The sequence below is a fragment of the Olea europaea genome, unplaced genomic scaffold (genome assembly GCF_002742605.1).
Source record: "Olea europaea var. sylvestris unplaced genomic scaffold, O_europaea_v1 scaffold3409, whole genome shotgun sequence".
In the NCBI taxonomy this organism is placed as follows: domain Eukaryota; kingdom Viridiplantae; phylum Streptophyta; class Magnoliopsida; order Lamiales; family Oleaceae; genus Olea; species Olea europaea.
The window spans coordinates 7,335-28,935 of record NW_019253119.1 but is presented as its reverse complement, the minus strand read 5'-3'; the positions used below and the strand labels follow the sequence as shown (position 1 = coordinate 28,935).

Genomic DNA, 21,601 nt, shown 5'->3' with positions numbered 1-21,601 from the left:
CCCTTGTGTAATATCAAAAGGCTAATGCAAGAATCAATACAAAGAACTACACTTTACTCAACTCTCTTTCATTTACTTGCAATAGAAAAATCGAGTTTATGCACATTTACATATATATTTACAAACACCGGTTGGTAATTATTGTACAATCGGATCACGAACAACCCGCCAGATTCCAAACGTCTCCGTCCTGCATCGTCGGGCTACTCCCACGCCCTTTGAACCGCCCGTTTTAGACCGTCAACGTGTCTTAACGTGTTGGACATTCGCCCACGTGTGCGCGGGTGGGACCGGCATCTATTGGAAACACTTTTTGGGGTCAACACCCCTGTTGAATGATGAAATTCGAAAGTTTTGAATACCATTGACGAGAGGCTTGCTTAAGTCCATAAAGACTTTTCTTAAGTTTGCACACTTTTCTCCTCCCTTTACTTGGATATCCAGGTGGCAGGTCCATGTATGCTTCCTCTTCTAAATTTCCATGCAAGAATGTATTATTAACATCAAATTGATGTAGAAACCACCCTTTTACTGCTGCAATTGCTAACAAAGTTCTAATTGTCACCATTTTCGCCATAGGTGAAAAAGTCTCATGATAATCTAACCCTTCTTACTGTGTGTATCCTTTTGTTACAAGTCTCGCTTTATGCCTTTCTATACTTCCATCAGCATTAAATTTAATTTTATACACCCACTTGCAGCCTACTATTTCTTTACTAGGAGGTGGGTCAACAATCACCCAAGTGTCATTAAGTTCAAGGGCAGTAATCTCAGTCTTCATGGCAGTTCTCCATTCAGGAGATGTACTAGCTTCTAGATAGGTTTTGGGCTGGGTATATGAAGTTATTGAAGTCACAAATGGTTTATATGGTGTAGACAGATTTTCGTAAGTTATGCTAGCACTAAGAGGAAAGGGATTACCTGATCGAGTTGGTACCTCTTGATTGTTCAACAACTAAGATGGGGGAAGTGAAGTGACTTGCTGACATATGAAGTCTCGGAGGTGTGCTGGAGCCCTTTTTATTCCATTTGACCTACGAGGTAAGTGTGTACGAGTGATTTGTTTAGATTTTGATTGATATATAGAAGTGTCATCAGGTTATTCTGCTTTATTTGTTGGTAAACTGGGTGGTTCAGGAGTAGCTATGTCTGTTATATGGGGATTTGAGTGATCAATGATGTTGGGATTGTGATGGATGGGGAGATTGGTACCTGATATGATAGGATTTTGTGTATAATTGAGTTCATTAGGGTTTGGTAAAGAGTCATGATAATTCCCATTCTCAATTTTGAATGGAAAAATAGTTTCATGAAAAATTACATTTTGAAAGAGAAAAATTTTTCCACTGTCTAAATCCAGTAGCTTATATCCTTTGGTGCCAAAAGGGTATCCAATGAATATACACTTTCTGGCTCTAGGATCAAATTTATGCCTATCTTGCATAAGAGTAGTGGCAAAAGACAAACACCCAAAAACTTTGAGATGATTGTAATTTGGTTTGGTTTTGAAAAGAACTTCAATAGGACTTTTGTAATTTAATGAAGGAGTTGGAGTTCTATTTATCAAATAAACAGCTGTTAGGACACAATGATTCCAATATTTTAAAGAAATACCACTTTGAAACTTTAATGCTCTTGCAACGTTCAAAATGTGCTGATGTTTTCTCTCCACAAGTGCATTTTATTGTGGTGTTTCTACACATGTTATTTGATACATAATCCCATTTTGTAGGTAAAAATCTTTCATGTTAAACTCCCCTCCATTATCACTTCGAATGATTTTTACCTTTGTTTCAAATTGATTTTCTACCATGGTGCAAAAGTGTTGTAAATTAGAGGTTGATTCTGATTTTAGTTTTAACATGTAAATTCAAGTGCATCTGCTGAAATCATCAACAATAGTTAAAAAATATTTAGAACCATCACGAGTAACTTCATTGCACGGACCCCAAATGTCACAGTGTATTAACTCAAAACAAGCTTTAGTTCTATGTTGGCTGACAGTAAAAGGCAACCTGTGTTGCTTTGCTAATGGACATATTAGACAAGGTTGATCATTGGGTGATTTAGGAATGTAATCATCAGCATTCAAACGAAATTAAGGATAAGAAGAATGACCCAGTCTATAGTGCCATAGGTCAAAAGTCTCTACATTGTTGACAGAAGAAAGAAAGCTAGCTTTTAGGTTGTATTTGAGTAAGCATTAGATAGGGCTGAAGGGGAGACCTCCTTTTGTAGCTCATGGTAAAGTTCATGCTTCACCTTACCCATTCCAATCGTTGTCCATCTCAAGAGGTCCTGAATGTAACAACAATCAAAGAAGAAAATAAGACAACAATTTAGTTGTTGAGACAATTTCTTAGCTGAAATCAAGTTGAAAGAAAAATGAGGAACACAAAGAACATCACTGAGTGTGAGTGATTTTGTGACTTTGGTTGTTCCTATGTGAGTAACGGGTACTACTTCCCCACTTGGTAGAGCTATTGAGGATGAGATAGCAGCTTGAATAAAGTGGAATAGAGTTTTAGAATAGATCATATGATCTGTTGCCCTTGTATCTAAAATCCATGGAATGTCACAAATTTTATGATGTTTAGAAGTAAAGGCAGACAAAGAACATATACCAGAAATTTTATGATTAGCAGAGGATGATGAAAGCATGTTTTGAACATTATTTTGATTGCTGGTGGTAGGTTTTAAGAGGGCCAAAAGCTGTGAGTACTGCTCTTAAGTTAACTGCATCTAAGGTCTGTCCTTCACATTCTCCTGATCAGAAGTTAGAACTGTAGTCACATGATTTACCATAGGTCTGGCCTTCCCATCTGACTTGTGGTTTATTGGATAACCATTTAGTTTGAAGCACTTTTTGGCTGTGTGGCCTGGCATTTGACAGTAAGAGCACACAGGTCTATCTGGGTTTGCTTTAAAGCATTTCTCCAAAGAAGGCCCTCAAATTTTACAGTAGGTGCAGTAGTATCTCTCCCTTTTTTTGCGATCCACTAGATTGTTTATCAGGGTTCCCTTTGTTTAACAAGGTCGTAGACTCATTGCTTGAACCATTTGTGGATATTTCTCTTCTCTTCTCTTCTCTTCTTGATGGACGATTGAGTAGACTTCATTTAGTCTTCGGAATGGCTTGATTAAAAGGATCTGTGCCTTTATCCCTTTGTAAGAGTCATTGAGACCCATCAAAAATTTCATTACCCAATCTCTTTGCTGATTTTGGACCACAGTTTTCAAACCTCCATAAGTGCAGTTAGGAATAGATTCATAATTCAACAATTCATCAAGTAATGTTTTGAGTTTAGAAAAATATACACTCACGGGATCCTGATTTTGCAACAAGGTTGTTGTTAGGCAATTTGTTGTCCAACGACCCCCCGGTTATGATGTAACCCCGGTTCTATTATCAATCGGCCTTGACCATATAATTGATTAGTATATCGACACAATTATCGAGACAACCCAATCGACATTCCTATGGACCGTTAGAAGCAACCTATTGTTAATAGTGTTGCTCACAGTTCATTCCATTTCCTTGGAGGGCTATGTTATTAATTTGAAGCCCATTATTTTTTGAGTCGAGCCTTGTTTGGTCCACTAAATAACCCTAACTTAACTTACCTTGTTTGGTTATTTACTTGGCTTATATTCTTGGCCTCCATATGAAGAATGCCCAATCTCTCTCTGTGATCTTCTTCTCTCGGTTTCTCCTTTTCTATGTGACCTTTGTGGTTCTTTTCTAGTGGGCATATTATTGTTCTTCATCTTGTCCAACTAATAGCAACCGGAGGTGGGAACTTGGTGGTGGTGGTTTGGAGTTGTCTCAACCCGTTGGTGGTGTCGACTTTCTTAGTGAAACTAAGCCCGGTTTACCTTGGTGTTTGCTGGAATTTGGCCCTACAGTTGTAATGCCTTGTTTTATTTCAAAGATCCTTAGTGCATTTTGTTTAGCAAAACGTTGCTCTAATTCCTGCCAAAGTTGATGAGCAGTTTCTGCATAAACCATGCTGCATTTGATAGCTATTGTCATTGTATTCTGCATCCAAGTTATCACTATATCATTACAACGCAACCAGTGCTCCATTAGAGGGTCATTGGGGACTGATGGCTCACAAATACTGCCATCTATGGATCCCAACTTGTTCTTAATGCGTAGGGCTCTTTTCATGGATCTAGCCTATGAATAATAGTTGATTGAATCCAGAGTGTGAGTGTCAAGCATTGTACCTGAGCCATCACTGCTTCCAATGTAGAAAGGGCTTGTGGGCTAAGTTGGATCATGAGCAGAGATAGCTGATCGATTTTGGTTGGTATTTGGACACAGATCATCATTTGGGGCTGGAGTATTTGGGGGTGAAATGTTTTGATTGCTTGATTCTTCCATCTCCTGCTCTAATACATGTTAGTTTTTGAATATACAACAGCTTAAATTCTCAGAGAAAGAGTTTTGAATGTAGAAAGAGTGGAAGACTACTGTATATTCATTATTTTCTTTCTTTCACCTTGCTGAAATGATTACATAGCTTGAGTATTTATACTACAAAAGAGAAAGAATTTGAAAAGAACATACACTATACAAATGCACGTGAAATGTACACTCAGGTAACAACTTCATAACAAACTTTTCTTCTATCCTTCTTCTAGAATGCTTAGCTGCCTTTCTTCTAGATAATTCTCAACTTGTTGATCTGGTAGCCCCTTGCAGGCATGCTGATGTGTACTATTTTCTAATTCATTGCAGTCCAGTTTAGCTGTTTTTCTGTCTAGCTGAGCAGCTTCTCTTTTGTTCCTCAATATTAGGAGCTAAAAATAGAACCACAGAGACTATTTTGTAACTAGCCCCAAAGGTTGGAGACGGATCATGCAAATTACCCTGCATTTAGACGGATTTGTCAATCAATTTGGGAAAAAAATTCTGCATCCCATTTTGGTTGCTAGCAATTAGCAAATCCATTTTTTCACCAATCATGCTATGCATCAATGCTCAAATTTAGATTCAAATTTTGATGGAACACGTGTCGACGCATGATTAAAAAACTTAAAAAATTAAAACAAAAACATCCATTCAATCTCCCTTTACTCCCTTTTTTAACCTTGAAAAGTGCCTTTATTCTTTTTTCACCGTATCCCAACTCCTCTTTCCCGCCAATCCCTGTTTCAAAACCCTGCAAAAAACCTCCTTCTACGGCCTCCACATATCAAACCAATCCTATAAGAAAATTCACCCCCAGGGCACATCTCCAAGTGGTAAAAGGAGATGGTGGAGAAATCCAACTTTGCTTGAGGCTGCTGCGTCAAGGGTTCGAATCCTGAAATATGGATTTGGCTCTTGGGTAAGTGCAAGTGTACAAGCAGCCTTTCACCCTGTACCCTTGGAGGCATAATCTGCGATTTACCTTCTTCACGATACTTCAAAATAGGGGCGATGAAACCCTTAAGGTTTGGGGTTCAACCTTTTTTTTTTTTTTTTTAATCCTATAAGAAAATTCGCTTCTCAATGTTGACTCAGAACCCCCAATAAAGATCCCATCTTTCATCGTCTTTAATGGAGCTCTGTTAATCTTTTAAACCATACTCCTCGGTAGACATCTCCTTCTCGTCTTCGTTCTCATCCTTCCCCTTCCAAACCCACCTCAAAACCCCCAATATTGCAACAAACCTTCGAATTTTTGCAGTAGCTGTAGACCCAAAAGAGCTCCCAAGAAACAGCCCTTATAGACTTTTGAAAGAGCTAGAAGAGTTTAAGAAAATAGTCTCGCCCAAGAAAAATCCGCCCCCGAGGAGATTCATTTTCAAGCTCCCACTTGATGATGCGAAACTGGCTGAAAGATTCCTCAACAGCCCGCAAATACCACTAAAATCCTTCCCTTTGTTGAGTTCTTGCTTGCCTTCTTCCCGGTGAAACAATGCAGATAAAACGTGAATGGACGGGTACTTGCTTGAAGCCAAGCAGGCTTTAGGTTACCCTTTAGAGCCTTCTGAGAATTATGGAGATGATAATCCGGCTAAGCAGTTTGGCATATTGTTGTATCTAGCGTTTCGGCATCCCCACTGCTAGAGGACTAACGCTCGCCATGTGAGGTCGGGGCATTCCAGGTTGTGGTTCTTGGGGCAGTATGTGCTCGAGATGGCATTGTGTGAGTTTTTCTTGCAGAGGTATCCTAGGGAGTCACCGGGGCCAATGAGGAAGAGATTGTATGCTTTGATAGGGAAAAAGTTTCTGCCCAAGTGGATAAAAGCTGCTAGCTTGCAGAATTTGATTTTCTCATACGATGATATGGATAAGTTAATTAGAAAGGATGAAGTAAGTGATGGTCTTTATTTTTTGGGGTTTTGATAATTATTGAATTAATGGACATAGGTTTTGATAATTATTGAATTAATAGACATAGTTTTCAACCTTCCTATTCTTAAATTTTTTTAGTTACTTTATGCTATTCTATGCATTGTACAAAAGAATATAAGAAATACTTGGAAAAATCTACATATTAGATGTATGACTGCACATAATTACATGTCACACCTGATCAAGAACGACGGTGAGAGCATGCTGTAAAGTATACATAATAAGTGGCACATCACAGGATAGGCTTCATTGTGTTAAAATAAGTCCACTCTTATATTGTTGGAGCTGGACATACGAAGTATTCCTTGCCCTCGTTGAAGATTCAAGAATTTATGTAATGTGTACACGTTTCTTTCCTTGTAAAGGGATGAAGTTGGTACGTTTCCAATTATCAAGAACTCTGAGAACCTATGCTATACTTCTAAATATTCACCACACCTAAAATTTGTAAATTAATCCCTAGTACATACAATGTGTCCAGTGTACCCTTTTCTAACACCTATTTCCAAGACTCACAACCCTTAATAAGAGTCATGTTCCAACTTATGAATTAACCAATTATGTTGAAGGACTGAATATCATCAGCTTCTTGCTACACTAAAATTTATCACATGAACTGAAGAGTGAAGAACCCATGCTGCAAGGATTATGGGAAAAGAGTAGAAGGTTGATTTATGGGTTTTAATGAACGAAATCAACTCAGGTAAACTAACTGGATTGATGGGAATTTTATAATGGTGTGGCTTGAGACTATTAAAGTAAGAAATTAGTTCTTTGCGTATGTATTCTCTGCCTCATCCTTTGTGAATATTTTGGAGTGTGGATGGAAGTGCTTACTTGCTGGGATATCTATCATGTTACTTTTGCTGTCCTGATATGCAAGATTAGCTCTGTCAAATGATTACATGCTGAGTTCGTGAAGATCATGTAACAGATTGTTGTGCAGCAGATAAATAATAATTTGGTTGCTTTAGGATGAATAAAATTTTGCTAATTGCATTCACATTCAATAGTGCTATTCGAAAATGTGAACCGTGGAATTATTACTATGCATATGACAGCATGGCATAATATTTGTTATATACCATATCTCAGAAAAAATGGGTGCGTAATATGCTTTTGAAGAAGGGTTATAATGCTTCTTTCGTAATTGAAATCACACGTGAGGATAATATATGCATCTTCCTGCAATTCTTTTTATTTTATATTGTTTATTGAGTTAGGCAGTTGGATTGAAACTGCAAATAATATAATGTGCATTCTTGAGCTGCAGTCCTTATGTCCAAGTTCCATAAATAAATTTGAATATTTATCAATTTCTGAGGTGAACCTACAACTTGGCTGGCATTGCGTGCTTTGCAGAGTTCATTTCAATTTAATCTAGTGATGTTATTTGATGTAGTTAGTCATGGAAAAGTTACTTACATATTGATAATGCTACGAATTTTATCCTGGCAGATCTGTATTTTGGGCCTTGTTTGGGGCAATATATTTGTGTTTTGGCATGCCAGAAGTATATCGTGTTCTTTTTAAAGTGTTTGGAATGAACCCTGAGGCTGAAGACTGCCAACCTAAACTGAGTAGACAGCTTGAAGATGTAGACTATGTGTCTGTAGAATTTGAAAGTAGAAAGCTGAGCTGGCAAGATGTTGCTGCTTAAAGGGTAAGCACTAATTCATTTTTCAGTTTGACGATATTATTTTTACTTTAGTCTTACAATTAGAGAAATATTATGTGGAAGCTTTATCCTGGGGTTTCTTTTGAAAGGGCGTTCTGTTCTTTCATTTCCATCTTTTCTGAAGCAAAGTAGTACCTTGAATTTTGTCCAAAGCCATATTTTATACTGTGAAATCCTTGCAGTGACTCTAACAGTTTTTTCTTTTTTGAGTTTAACTAATTGATAGGCCCTTGTTACACACACATCACTTGGATGGGCTACGAAAGCAATGTAAGAAAGAGCAAAATTTGTGTGAAAGCAATGTAAGAGCAAAATTTGTGTGAAAGTAAAAAATGAAGAAATTCAAAGGAATCAGCGAAATTAGCTGAAGTATTTGGGCAAAAGTTAGCTGGACAAGATTGTTTTTGAACATCCTGTGCTGCTAAATTTTGGTGGAATAAATAATAGTACTCCCCAATCAGATGGTAATGGTTAGATTACTGAAAAATGTTTGGGATCTTTGGCGATTTGGAGTTGTTCTATATCGGATAGGTAGTCATAGTTTAAACAACTAAAATCCTAATATACTAAGTCAAGGTTGTATTGACCCATTCTCAATGCCAGTCTAAATTGACTGACAGTAAGCATAGCTTAAAGTGATGGTAACTAGAAGACCAAAATGTAAATGAAGCCTGGACACACTAGTATATTGTTGTTTGAATGTGACTATCCATCTGAGGTGGAATATTTCCAAATTGAGATTAATATATATTAAGACCTTCTCTAAACTTTCAGCTTCTTCTAAAATAAGGTGTTTCTTATGTTGGTAATAGCTTAGCATAAGGGACATATATTTTTCTCTTGAAGATGGATTATCTACTCATTGATAAATCCCCATTCACAGCCTCCAGAAGATGCTCTTTTTGCACACCCGAGGCTTTTCAGGGCATGTGCTCCACCTGGTATGCATGGGTTCCTTGGGAATATATGGAATTATGATTGTAGACCACAAGTCATGAAAACACTTGGATATCCCTTGGCAATGGCAGATAGGATCCCTGAGACCACTGAAGCTAGGAACATAGAACTTGGACTTGGCATATAAGTACGATCTATGTTGTCCTTCTTCTTGCAGCTTTCTCCACACCCTTAGATATAGCAATTTCTATATGCGTACTCGTAAAAGCTCAAGGGCCTACATAACTTTCTGCACAACCATGCGTCTACTGTTATTGTGAAATATGTTCTTTTTTGCCAGGCTATAACTTTGATTGAATGTGAATTAGCATCTTCCTAATGAAATTTTCCTCTTCTTTACAAAATACAGCTCTGTTTCTTGCATCCATCCAAGTACAAATTTGAGCATCCACAGTTTTGCTTCGAGAAACTGGAATATGTTGTTCAAAAGATCCAGGTAATAACCTTCTCAATTATGCATCTTAGCTTGTCTTTTAGCTATAAAAATGTTATATTTCAACCTGCACGCGATTGGGCGTGTTGAAGACTAAAAATAATCAAATGTATTCCCTTCCTAACAGCTTAAGCAACTAGATGAGCTAGTTCAACAAAATCAAATCTTGGCATCAATGATCAATAGGTTTACTATAACTGTATGTTCCATATATTTTGCAGGATCTTGTACTAGCAGAGAAGTTGCTAATGAAGCACCTAGATGCTCCCGGAAGATGGTTACAGGAAAAGCGACGCCGACTTCCGATGAACAAGTTCTGTGGGAAGTACTTGAGGGAGAAAAATCACAATCGCTTCATTAATTACACCGAGTTGGTACAGGATTCCTATGAACATAATAGAAGGCTGAGAAATCCAGCCACAACCTCTGTTCAACAAGCCATTCATGGGCTCGCATATGCTGTATACGGGAAGCCAGATGTAAGACGCCTCACGTTTGAGGTTTTTGACTTCGAGCAGATCCAGCCTAAGGCCGTATGAAGAACTTAATATACGAGAGGTTGATCATTGACCTGCCTAAGATTTATTGTATTCTTTTTGGTTAAAATGTTCCATTTCTGTATGATAAGAGGGCAATGTACAGAATATCTTTATGTTGACTCTAGGTTATATAATTCAACAGTCTGAAGTTGTAGACATATATGCTTGTATAATATTAGAGGTCAATTTCTAAGCACAGAATGTGGTGTATACATATTCTCTTTCTACCTATATTTTCAAACTAGGATTTTCAGTGCATCAATTTAAATGTTTTAATAATTAATTGCATCAAATCCTATTCAATTCGTCAATTTATCCAGTCAACCATCGTCAGCTAATAATTAAATTACTGCACGCATCTTGATTGTGTGATACTTTATAATATATGTGAAAGAATAAGTCAAAAATGACGATTGACTTAGAAAAATAACGATAAAAAAATTAATTTTTTTGAGGTGAAAAATCAAAATCAAACATGCACATAATGAGATCGACCTCCTTGAGACCTGTTTGGTTTAGATAAAAACCATTTTTCAAGTAGATTTTAATAAAAATAAATAATTGAAATGTTGATAAAAATTGTGCGTTCATAAAATGTTTGATTAGAAATAAAATTGAGAAAATAAAAATAAATTTTAGAAAATGAGAGTCAAACAGGGACTTATGAGCATTCTTTTATTGTTCGAGAATCTAGAGTTAAATATGAACAAACATTTAGGAACTAAAAATAAAATTGAATAAGCAAAAATTGTATATACCCACTTGCCAACGACCATACATAATTATAAGACGTTCTGTTGACAGTTGACAGCCAGACATCTGTTCCAAGAATAGAATAAATTCCAATAAAGTTGTGTTAATACAATTCAAATAATCTTAATAATAGTATTACTGGCTTGGTACTTGGTAGTGAAGAATTCCCCTGGCGCACGATCCCGCGCTGTTACTCCGTATCTCGCTGGTGTGCGCCATCGTCGCTCTGCGAGCGCCGGTTGCTCATCCTCCTAACCTGTGCTTCCCGTCTGCATCTGTACACATTAATAAGATCAACGGCACCGTGACGTCGGAGATCTACGGCTCAGGAATGTCGAAAGCCCGAGTCTACCCTGATGTGAATGTATTGCGTCCCAGAGAATATTGGGATTACGAAAATCTCACTGTCCAGTGGGGGTGAGCAATCTTCATTACTGTCAATTACTAGGTTGATTGCGATTGTGTTAAATTTTATTTATTTATAATTTAGGACGAGAAATGTTTAGTTTTGCGATATTAAATTATTTGTTTCTCAAAAAATTGGTAACTGGAGCTTGTTTAGAAAGACTGATTTTATCCGGATTTAGATTTTAGCAACAATTGAAAGATTTATAATCGTGAATTCACGGACAATTTATGGTTTGCTATTTTGATAATTTTTTTTGTTATTTGGGTCTCTTTTTTACATGTTCAAAATTAATACTTCTCTGAATCATTGAAGCTATGCATAGAAATCTTATATTTATTCATGGCAGTTATTTTATTAATATATGAGTGAAAAGAGAAGTCCTAGAAGAAAAGGAGTGTGGAAACAATTGTGAATCAAAATGAAAATGATGGTGCGATTGTATAAAACCTTTTATATGCTGTAATTCATGTCAGTTCCATATTATAAATTTATAATCGGCCTCTTATCTCTTGTTGTCTAAATGTAAACACAATTAACTTATAGCACTTTCATTTCCCAATTATTTATATTTCACGTTTCTCTAAGTGGTAAAAGAGGTTGGAGAACAATGAAAACATCATTAGAATTAGCCTTCAAGCGGTAAATAAGCTATAGCAGGATGTGAATTATAAATATTTAACAACAGTCTACAGCTTTTTCTATATTAGAAATTTGCTTTAGTTAAATGATTTGGTGTCTACATTAGCAAGCTTGATTGTATTGCATGCCTGGTTTGAGCTGGGGTTTATTAAATCTCAAGAAGACTTTCTTTGACCTATTTTTTCAGAGACCAAGACGATTATGAGATTGTCCGAAAAGTTGGAAGGGGAAAATACAGTGAAGTTTTTGAAGGTATAAATGTGAACAGCAATGAGAAGTGCATAATCAAGATTCTAAAACCTGTCAAGAAGAAAAAGGTAATAAATTTTTAATATCAGTCCTCAACAGACTGGGACTATCCTCAAATGTAGCTATTTATGGACAGTACTTTTTTATAATAGTCAGTTAAAATTTGAATATTGGTTCCTAAAATGATAAAGGTTCCTTTATCTTTTTAGATCAATGCTGGCCGTTTCAACAACTTATAAGGCTATTAAAGCAGTGGGATGCCTGTTAAGCATTTTTCTGCATGGACTGCTTAGACAATTGTCTGCAACAATTAAAGGCTATTGATGATAAACAATAGATGCTGAAAATCTAACATAATAATTTAATAGATGTCCACTTGGATGTACTATTGCTTTAGTGCTCATGCACGCTGCTTCCTAAGTTCCAAACTTGAATTGTCTAATTGTGAGCAGATTTTCTTATTTTATTATTGGTCATCCTGTTCAGATAAAGAGAGAGATCAAAATACTGCAGAACCTTTGTGGGGGTCCCAATATTGTCAAGCTCCTTGATATCGTTAGAGATCAGCACTCGAAAACTCCCAGCTTGATATTTGAATATGTGAACAGTACAGATTTCAAAATTCTGTATCCTACATTGACGGACTATGACATACGTTACTACATATATGAGCTTCTCAAGGTCAGTGGAAACATAATTCAATCTGATAGCCATGCTTAGTCAAACTTCTCTATCTCATGGGGACATATATTAAATTCTTGCTCTGTGGGATGCAGTCTTTAAATGAGTTTCTGTTTATCGTAGAATCAAATATATGAATACAGGTTAGAATATCTAGACTGGTGACCATCATCACTCTATCTGACATTTATTGACATGTCATCTTAAATATAGGGATATGGGTCCCATTTATGATGGCATATGAATGAATGACACTCATATGTCATCTAGATTGATGAGGATCATGAGTCTAGATAAATAGCATTACTCTTCAAATTATAGGGCAATGTTCAGCTACTTTCATACTTGAGAAGTAAAATTGAAAAGGACAAAAGGTTTTCATGAATATCGTCCATGATGGAGGGATATTATTTATTTACGTATTTTCAAAAACCGCTGGGCATTCACAAAAATAAATGGGGGTTTTGAGATATGAGATTAAAACTCTGCAGCATACCTAATGGAGTTTGAGAGAAAGCATACTGATAGACGACTCGCACCACATATGCAAGGCAAGGCAAAAAAGCTAGAAAAATAAATGTTGATGGGGTTGAACAAATGTCGATCCGGTGGATACAGGTGATGCTGGGGGTGCATAGACAGCGAACCAATGATCTTACCAGTCCAATAGGTCCAATTGTCATTTGTATTGAGGGAATTATGAGGGTTCAGTAGAATAAATTCTATAGGCATCATAAATAAGGGGTTAGGAAGTGTGATCAGTTCAGCAGGTTTGAAACTGTGAGAGAGTTGAGCCTCTGGAAAGCTTAACATTATTTATTTAATTGCAACTTCTATCAGTACTCAACTTCAATTTCATTCAGTCATTCCACTTTGTTTTTTACAACACATTTTCGTTAAATAATACAGCCATACCTCTGTTTATACAATTACAAATTGCTTTATAAATACACAAATTTTGTAAATCTGATTGTGGAATCCTTCACATACTTGAGTAGGTTCAAGTTTGGAAAGAAGTAATTGTGCTGGCTCCCAACATTTGTGATCCCTATGAAGGACTTTGTGATGAGCTCCTAGTTTATATAATAATTTCGTTTATTATCAAATATAAACCTGAATAAGAATTGAGTTATCTCGAATCTGTTCAAGATTGGCCAATTCATTTACATTTGTGCATTTGCATGATAAAAGAAAGCCGAATTTCGCTTTATCCTGTTCCAGGCATTAGATTACTGTCACTCACAAGGAATGATGCACAGAGATGTCAAGCCTCATAATGTTATGATTGACCACGAGTTACGAAAGCTTCGCTTGATAGACTGGGGTCTTGCAGAATTTTATCACCCTGGCAAGGAGTATAATGTTCGTGTTGCTTCAAGGTACTATCTTCAACAGGATATGAACTGGTGAAATCATTTTGGAAATATTTGTATTCTCTATGCTTTCATTTTAGGTTCTTTAATAGAGCCTCTACAGTTATTTCTTTTTATTTTCTTGTGTAACCTGATAACTTGTGATGCATTGTCAATTTGATTTCATATGTACCGTCAAATTAAAAGGCTGTAAAGCATGTTTATCTCAGTAACCTTCAAGAAAATCATGACAAGTGAATAGGGTTTCTATTCTCACTTCAACAGTTGATTGCATTAAGGAAATGGCAAATATCTTTGTAGTTGAAATCTCTGAAAGAAAAATGATAGGTTATAATTTGTGATGATAAAAGAATTTGGAATCAAAACTGTATTATCACCATAAAAATATTTAAATGCATAGGCACCGGTACTGAAAAATTTACATTTAAAAATTGATAAACTAGAAATGAATACTGCATTTGCCATTCATGTGTTCATGATTAGGTGATTTTACTTTGCGATTGATTGAGTGTGTCTGTATTTGTGATTGATTGTGTCTGTACACAGCACACACGAATCCATATTATTTATGGAATAATCCCCTCATCCAGGGCCACGTGGGCCCTAGATTTCTATTTGGCGCCCTCCTATTGGAGGGGGGGGAGGGGTTGTTATCCTATTGGAAACTTGTATCCCTCTTTTGTTTGTTTGGTTTCTCACTACCACAAGGTAACTCTTGAACTAAAATGAAAACCTGTCTACAACTCTACAATGATCTTTCTTTCCCCGATATGTTCTCTTTTTTAAGGGATAAAATCTCGTATTGAATAAAGATGAAATTGTAGATTACCTTATAAGGGTTTGAGTTACTCCTCTTAACAAGGTTAACTTTTTAAAATGAAACCCTAAATCTTAACATAGTATGGGAACTCATTAAATTTCAACGAGCAATTCGATTCAATTAAAACTCAAAAAATGAGCATACAAATCTCAAGATTGGTTTGCTTAAATGAGCGACCATCTTGTGGGGACATGTTAATGGATAAAATCTCAAATCGGGTAAAGATGAAAATGGAACCTCAAGTTTTAACACTCTTATGGGGGGTTTTGTTAACTTTGAGGTGATGTATTTGCATTAATGTCATGCTTCTACCTTATGATTTTAGTTTTAAATCTGGACTTCAAATCTATAATAGAAATTATGTGGCTTATCTATCATAGTTTGGTGGACACGAAAATATTATCCAAAAGCACTTGCTTCTAAATGGTATCTGATAGACTACCACCTCCAATAAGATTAACTCACACAAGTAGTTCATTCGAGATTCCGGAGTGTTCCACTAGTTAGTTAGCAAAAGGGTAAAAGAGGGAATAGAAATATAGTAGAATATCTATAAATGTAATAGGGAGGAGCTGGGGAATTCACGGAAGTGATTAGTTGAGAAAATAGTGGAGAGAACCAAGGCACCTCGAATAGCCTGGAAATTATCATTTCAATTCTGTTTTCATTTCATCCATTCATATACAATTGTTTTGTACATTTCCCAATTCAATACACAAAAAATACTTTACACAATATAGCTTCAGTGCTCTTCAAGTAGCTGCCCAACCTTCGGTAGTCAAAGAGTTTCAATCTGCAACTTTCAGTTTGGCAGCAACAATCAAGGATCCTATCAAATTGGTATCAAAGCACCGATTCTGTGGCAAATGGAAAGAAAATTCAACAAGGAATGGGAGGAAAAATGGAGCTCATTAATGAGTCGATTTGACCGCTTGATGATGCAACAGAAAGGAGATCGAGCTATTGATTCAGGGTTGGATTCATGTGGCCGACTCAACACATCAATATTCTATGGTGATAATTTAGAGTTGTGGCTGTTTGAGGTAGAGCGATACATAAATATGAGTCATGGCTTATCGGAGAGGGAAAGGTAGAAGCCGCAGCCGCTTGCTTCCTTGGAGAGGCTTGGGCATGGTTTCAAAAGATAGACGATCGCTGTCCGATTCAGACCTGGGAAGAATTGAAGGGATTGATGTTGGCTTGATTCTGCATGATAAAGCTCTCGCGTGAAGAAGGGCCTATAGGAAAGCGTAGGAGAGTGGTAAACTTGGAAACAGCGATTATTGAATAGCATTTTCAATTGCAGGGGTAGACATCGCCATCGCCATCGCCATTGCTGGAGGAGGAAAAGAGGTAAGAGGTGAGACGGGTCACTGTAAATTAGCCGAACTAGGAGAAGAAATCCATGGCTGAGCCGGAAAGGGAGAGAGGAAAAATAGATCGCAGAGAACTCACCAGAGCCGGCTATTTTTAAAGACAGAGATGAATTCCGACCATCTCAGGAGGACGAATTTATTGGCAAATACCGATGGGATTTGGAGGTTCTAAGTGGTGCTATCTTTGTCCCGTGCTACGAGATCACCCCTTTCATTCTGGGGTGACGGATGGATCGTACCATTCGAACCTTTTTTTCGACTCACATGGATTAGGGGTGAGTTTTCATCGAGCTGGTCGCTTGAGATGGAGAAAAGCGAGATGAAGGTGCCGGAACGAGAAGGACAAGGATGGGAATGGAAGGAGAAAGGACATATAGCGACCTCATCCGAAGCCACCTTCAATTTAGATGTAACCCAGCTTTGTCCAGCCCAACTATGAGCAATCCAATTTACACAAATATATCCATGAATTATGTTGATGATAAACTGGGAGTTTTAATTGATTTGGTGGTTGGATTTATTGCGCAAAAAACCAAAAAAGGGCAGATTACACAAGAGGTGGAGGTCGCGGTGATAATCAATTATGGTATTACCCACCATGATGTTTCGATAGGCTGGGTTCCATCTTTGGAGAACCCAAGATGTGGTGTAACCGGTTATAGGATTTTAATGGATAAGATACTCCTCGTAGTTAATGGGTCTACTAACTTTTTTGGATTGACATATCCCTTTTCTGCTCGGGGCATGATGGGCATTGCAAAGGAAATGGTGTGGGTGTATGATGAAGTGAGCAAATCACAACTTCCACCTTGAGGACAAGGTGGATTTTGGGCGGCGAGTAATGATAGATTACTACCTCCAATAAGATTCACTCACACAAGTAGTTTATTCGAGATTCCGGATTGTTCCAGGGTAAAAGAGGGAATAGAAATATAGTAGAATATCTATAAATGTAATAGGGGGAGCTGGGGAATTCATGGAAGTGATTAGTTGAGAAAAGAGTGGATAGAATCAAGGCATCTCGAATAGCCTGGAAATTATCATTTCAATTCTGTTTTCATTTAATCCATTCATATACAATTGTTTTACATTTCCCAAATATAATACACAAAAAATACTTTACAAAATATAGCTTTAGTGCTCTTCAAGCAGCTGCCCAGCCTTCGGTAGTCAAAGAGTTTCAATCTGCAACTTTCAGTTTGGCAGCAACAATCAAGGATCCTATCAATATCATATATGGACCCTGCTAAAATGCCTCAGGTCAATATCACATCTACATAATTAAAGATTGGCCTCACTCTCAAGAAACTTAGTCATATAAGATAACAAACCAAGTCTTATGAGGAAGAGGCGAAATAGAATCAACTTGAATTCGGAACCTCTATTCGAAATCTTAGTGAAACACTGGATTTCTTATGTCAAGTCTGCTTTTCGTGAAAAAATACCAATTGAAGTGGAGGGTTTCTACGGACTGATGCCAAAGGGAGTGGCGATGCAATATGCAAAAAGGAAAAAACTCATAATGGCAGGGGTAAATAGAGCTTTTCCACATTTCGAGCATCCAAGAAAAGATGTATTATAGGATCTATGCACTCGATCAAGAAAGAATCAAGAGAGAAAGAAAAGAAAGAATCAAAATTAATCGATAGATTTCTTGAAACAAACAAAAAGGAAATCATGGATCAACTAAGCACTTTTGGGTCTTAAGGTGGAACCTCATGTAAATACCATGGAATAAGATTTAATCTCGAACTTGCCATGCATTCACACGATAGAGATAAATGTCGTCCTAAAGCTTATACTTCTGTATTTTCTCTTGTTAATGTTCAGTGTGTGCCTGGTTGATGATTTTTGAAATGATAAATATGTTTTTTTGTTTCTTTTTCTTTTTGGCTGTATTTTTTGCTCTTTTTTTGTTGGGTTTCATAATCTAAGCTGCTAGTTTAGTTTTCCTTAAAAGAGCTGAAATTTTCTCCCTGACAGATATTTCAAGGGTCCAGAACTTCTTGTTGACCTCCAAGACTATGACTATTCATTAGATTTGTGGAGCCTTGGTTGCATGTTTGCTGGAATGGTGAGAATTTCGACACTGAAAAACTGTATCCATTCAGTTTTTTTTTTAAGTCGGACTAATACGTAAAAGTATTAATAAATTACACATAATTTTTTTACTTATTTAATTTTTACTACGAAAAATGGGATGTTTTTCTTGTTTTTTTCCCCCCCCCCCCCCCCAACCCCCGGTGGAAGGGAAGGGTTGCAAGAAGTAGGTTAACAAAATGGTATTAATTTTAAACTGAGATGAAGGGCCGTTGTGGTGCCCAATGATTTACGTTTTTCTCCTTCACGTGCTCACCATGCTTGCTAATCTTAATATAGATTTTTCGCAAGGAACCTTTCTTTTATGGGCATGACAACCAGGATCAACTTGTGAAGATTGCCAAGGTAATATAGTCTTTGGCCTTCACCAAAACAGTTCAACCCTATCTTCCAGTTCTGTTATCTGAGAGACTACAGAGTTGAAGATTTATGGTTCTTAACATCATAATGTATTTAGATCAATAAAGACACTCACATTATTTTTGCATTTTTGTTAATCCAACTGGTCTACATGTGTTGCTTAGGATCTGAATTTATTTGGTGTTACTTTATTGGTGTGTAAAATCCCCGACACATCAGACTTCTGCTCTAAATATTTACATTTAAAAATTTTAGTTCGTTTAGAAATTTATAATGAAGTTCATAATAACACTGAGCTGTGCCTGCTCTCAGAAAAGCTGATGTATTTGTATCTGATATCAAATTCCTCAACCAGGTGCTTGGGACAGATGAGTTGAATGCATATTTGCACAAGTATCAGTTGGAACTTGATCCTCAGCTTGAAGCTCTAGTCGGGAGGTTTGCTTCATGCAACAAATTCTGACTATATATACGAGCTTAAGACTATTTAGATCTCATTGTCTTAAGGTGCATTGATATGAAGCTGACTCATCTTTTGTTTTACAGACACAGCAGGAAACCCTGGACAAAATTTGTCAATACGGATAATCAGCATCTAGTATCTCCAGAGGTCATTTCTTTTTATTTCACAAAAGAAAAACAGAAGCTGGCTTATTTTTGGTTATTAATATTTGCAAACATTTCAATGAGTTTAATCGTCTCTTCTTTTGTTACTTACAGGCGATAGATTTTCTCGACAAGCTCCTTCGGTATGATCATCAGGACAGACTCACAGCAAAAGAAGCCATGGTAGTTTTTGCAGCCTTATTATCTATTTGCTCATTTTTGTTACTATCATCACTGCCTTCAGAAGGATGATCTCTCAAACTAATACAGAGTACCTTTGTTTTTTCTCTAGGCCCACCCATATTTCTTGCAAGTGAGGGCTGCAGAGAATAGCAGACTACGGACCCAATAGCCTAAAGACACTGTTCCACGCACCAGAGACTCCTATTTTAATTTTACTTCACATTTTGTGTCGATGGTGAGCTGGATGTTAAGGTTGCAGACATCATTTGTGAACAAATTTATTATGAAGTTTGATCAAGATAAGGGTACTTGACTAGACTTCCGCTTCTATGTATTCTAAAACAAATTCTGATTGTATTTGTTTGAGCTACATGTAGATCGGTTCCTCGTGCTCTTCTGTCAATGTGTTCATTTGGTCGAATGGCTCATGGCTTGGCATAAACTTCCGTTAAATTATTTTTGTTATTTCCTGAGAGAAAGGATTGAGTTGTCCGCATCCACAAGTTGCACAACATTTTTACCATTCACCTGATTAAAAAAATAAAAAATAAAAAAAGGTCATTTTTTCATCTGTTGGAGTCCCAAATGAGTTTAAGATAATTCCTTGCTTCTATGGTTTCAGGTGATTTATTTAATAAAGTCATCTTAAAAACATAAAACGTAACTTTGTTAGAAATGACGGTTTGTTGCTTGTATAGTTGTATTTTGTACACTGCAATATTTGTTGAAAACTACAAGTTATGTTTCGCCCCCTCCCCCCTGAGTGTGTGTATATATATATATATATATCTTTACTCTCTTAAAAGAGAGGCTTTCTTTACTATTCATTCATGTCACACTGATTTTCACACTTGCTCGATTTACATATCTGGTTTTGCTACAGTTGGTTGGTCCCCAAAATGAGTCACGTTTTCTTTTTGAGACCGCATAGTCTGCGTCGTCTTGCTTTTGTATTGTCTCACATCCACCTCCTCTCGTGAGGAATAATTAATGTAGTTGATTTTTTTGACTTATTGAAGTGTAGTTGATTTTGTTGACTTCTTGAAATCTGAAAACGTGCATTCCCGAGGTATATAGCAAAGTTATTAGATGATTGTCCTTTTTCCCACATAATTGAGATATCAAAAGTAACATTATACCCTCTATTTAATAAACAATTTGGCACAATTACCCTTCACTTTCTAACTACACACTAATTTCCATACCTATATTAATGTTAAGGGAGATATGGGAATTAAAAAATATAGTTGTCGAAACATTAATGAATGGGACCCACATTTGAAGTAAAATGTAGTGTGCTGTTTATTTTTTTTTCTTACCACATAAATTTCGCACAATACTCTTCTATCAATTCAATCTTTCTCTTTCTAAATTCTACCCATTGTTTTGCAGAACGAATTCTCCCCAAAATCTTGTTTTCTCTGAAAAAAAAAGGTCGTCCTTCTACCATTATTCGCTTTTGCCTTTAGCCTAATTCGTATTTTCTCGTCATCAATAGTGGAGAAGAAAATTCTAGAAGTTGCAACAATTATTTTGGGTATGTTCTTCTTATAATTTTTCTTTTTTGTGTATTTCTTTTTTTATTTTCTTACTATTTATTTAAGGTACGTAGTTTTCCTTTGTTTGTAGATGAAAATCTAGCTGGGTTCGTCTTCCTTTAGCTCCATATAAGTTATGTTCTCGTTTCTGTACATGCATGAAAATATATCTATGTTTACATATTCATGGTTCATGAGGTTGAAGGTCAAGAATTTTCACCGTTTCGAAGCTGGTGAGGAATCAACTATCATCATTCATAGCCAACTTCAACAATTTCAAATCACTATTTCACTCCATTTTTCATTCACTGTAGAAGAAAATGAAATTGCACTGGATGCAAAAAAAAATGTTAATAGAGGGTGAAAATTATATAGATGTGTACATACACATTTACATACATACATGTTTACGTGTGTGAGGAGAGGGGATTACTTTTCTTCGTATAGAATATATTTTATTTAATTAGTATATAATAATAAAATAGCATCTGCCTTTACTATAAGAGAGGAGATTGTCCAAGTTATTGTTTATGTTTGGCAGAATTTCACACGTAACCA

General features: G+C 36.5%; 1 protein-coding gene and 1 pseudogene across 1 annotated transcript; both read left to right on the top strand.

Moving 5' to 3' along the window:
- The first annotated feature begins 5,548 nt into the window (after positions 1–5,548).
- On the top strand, positions 5,549–10,152 carry LOC111386071 (annotated as a pseudogene).
- A 597-nt stretch (positions 10,153–10,749) lies between these two features.
- LOC111386069 (casein kinase II subunit alpha-2) lies at positions 10,750–19,926 on the top strand. Its single transcript, XM_023010494.1, has 10 exons — positions 10,750–11,126; positions 11,945–12,074; positions 12,493–12,687; positions 13,909–14,066; positions 18,240–18,330; positions 18,636–18,701; positions 19,072–19,154; positions 19,263–19,326; positions 19,437–19,505; positions 19,615–19,926. Exons 1-10 carry the CDS (start codon positions 11,041–11,043, stop codon positions 19,672–19,674), a joined length of 1,002 nt encoding a protein of 333 aa, XP_022866262.1. The 5' UTR covers positions 10,750–11,040; the 3' UTR covers positions 19,675–19,926.
- Positions 19,927–21,601: the final 1,675 nt, after the last annotated feature.

What these genes read in the sequence shown, in the direction of transcription:
- LOC111386069 (XM_023010494.1), top strand. Translation starts at nt 11,041, where the DNA reads ATGTCGAAAGCCCGAGTCTACCCTGATGTGAATGTATTGCGTCCCAGA. An exon ending in AGCATCTAGTATCTCCAGAG is followed by an intron (nt 19,327 to 19,436) that starts GTCATTTCTTTT and finishes TGTTACTTACAG; the next exon opens with GCGATAGATTTTCTCGACAA. An exon ending in TCACAGCAAAAGAAGCCATG is followed by an intron (nt 19,506 to 19,614) that starts GTAGTTTTTGCA and finishes TTTTTTCTCTAG; the next exon opens with GCCCACCCATATTTCTTGCA.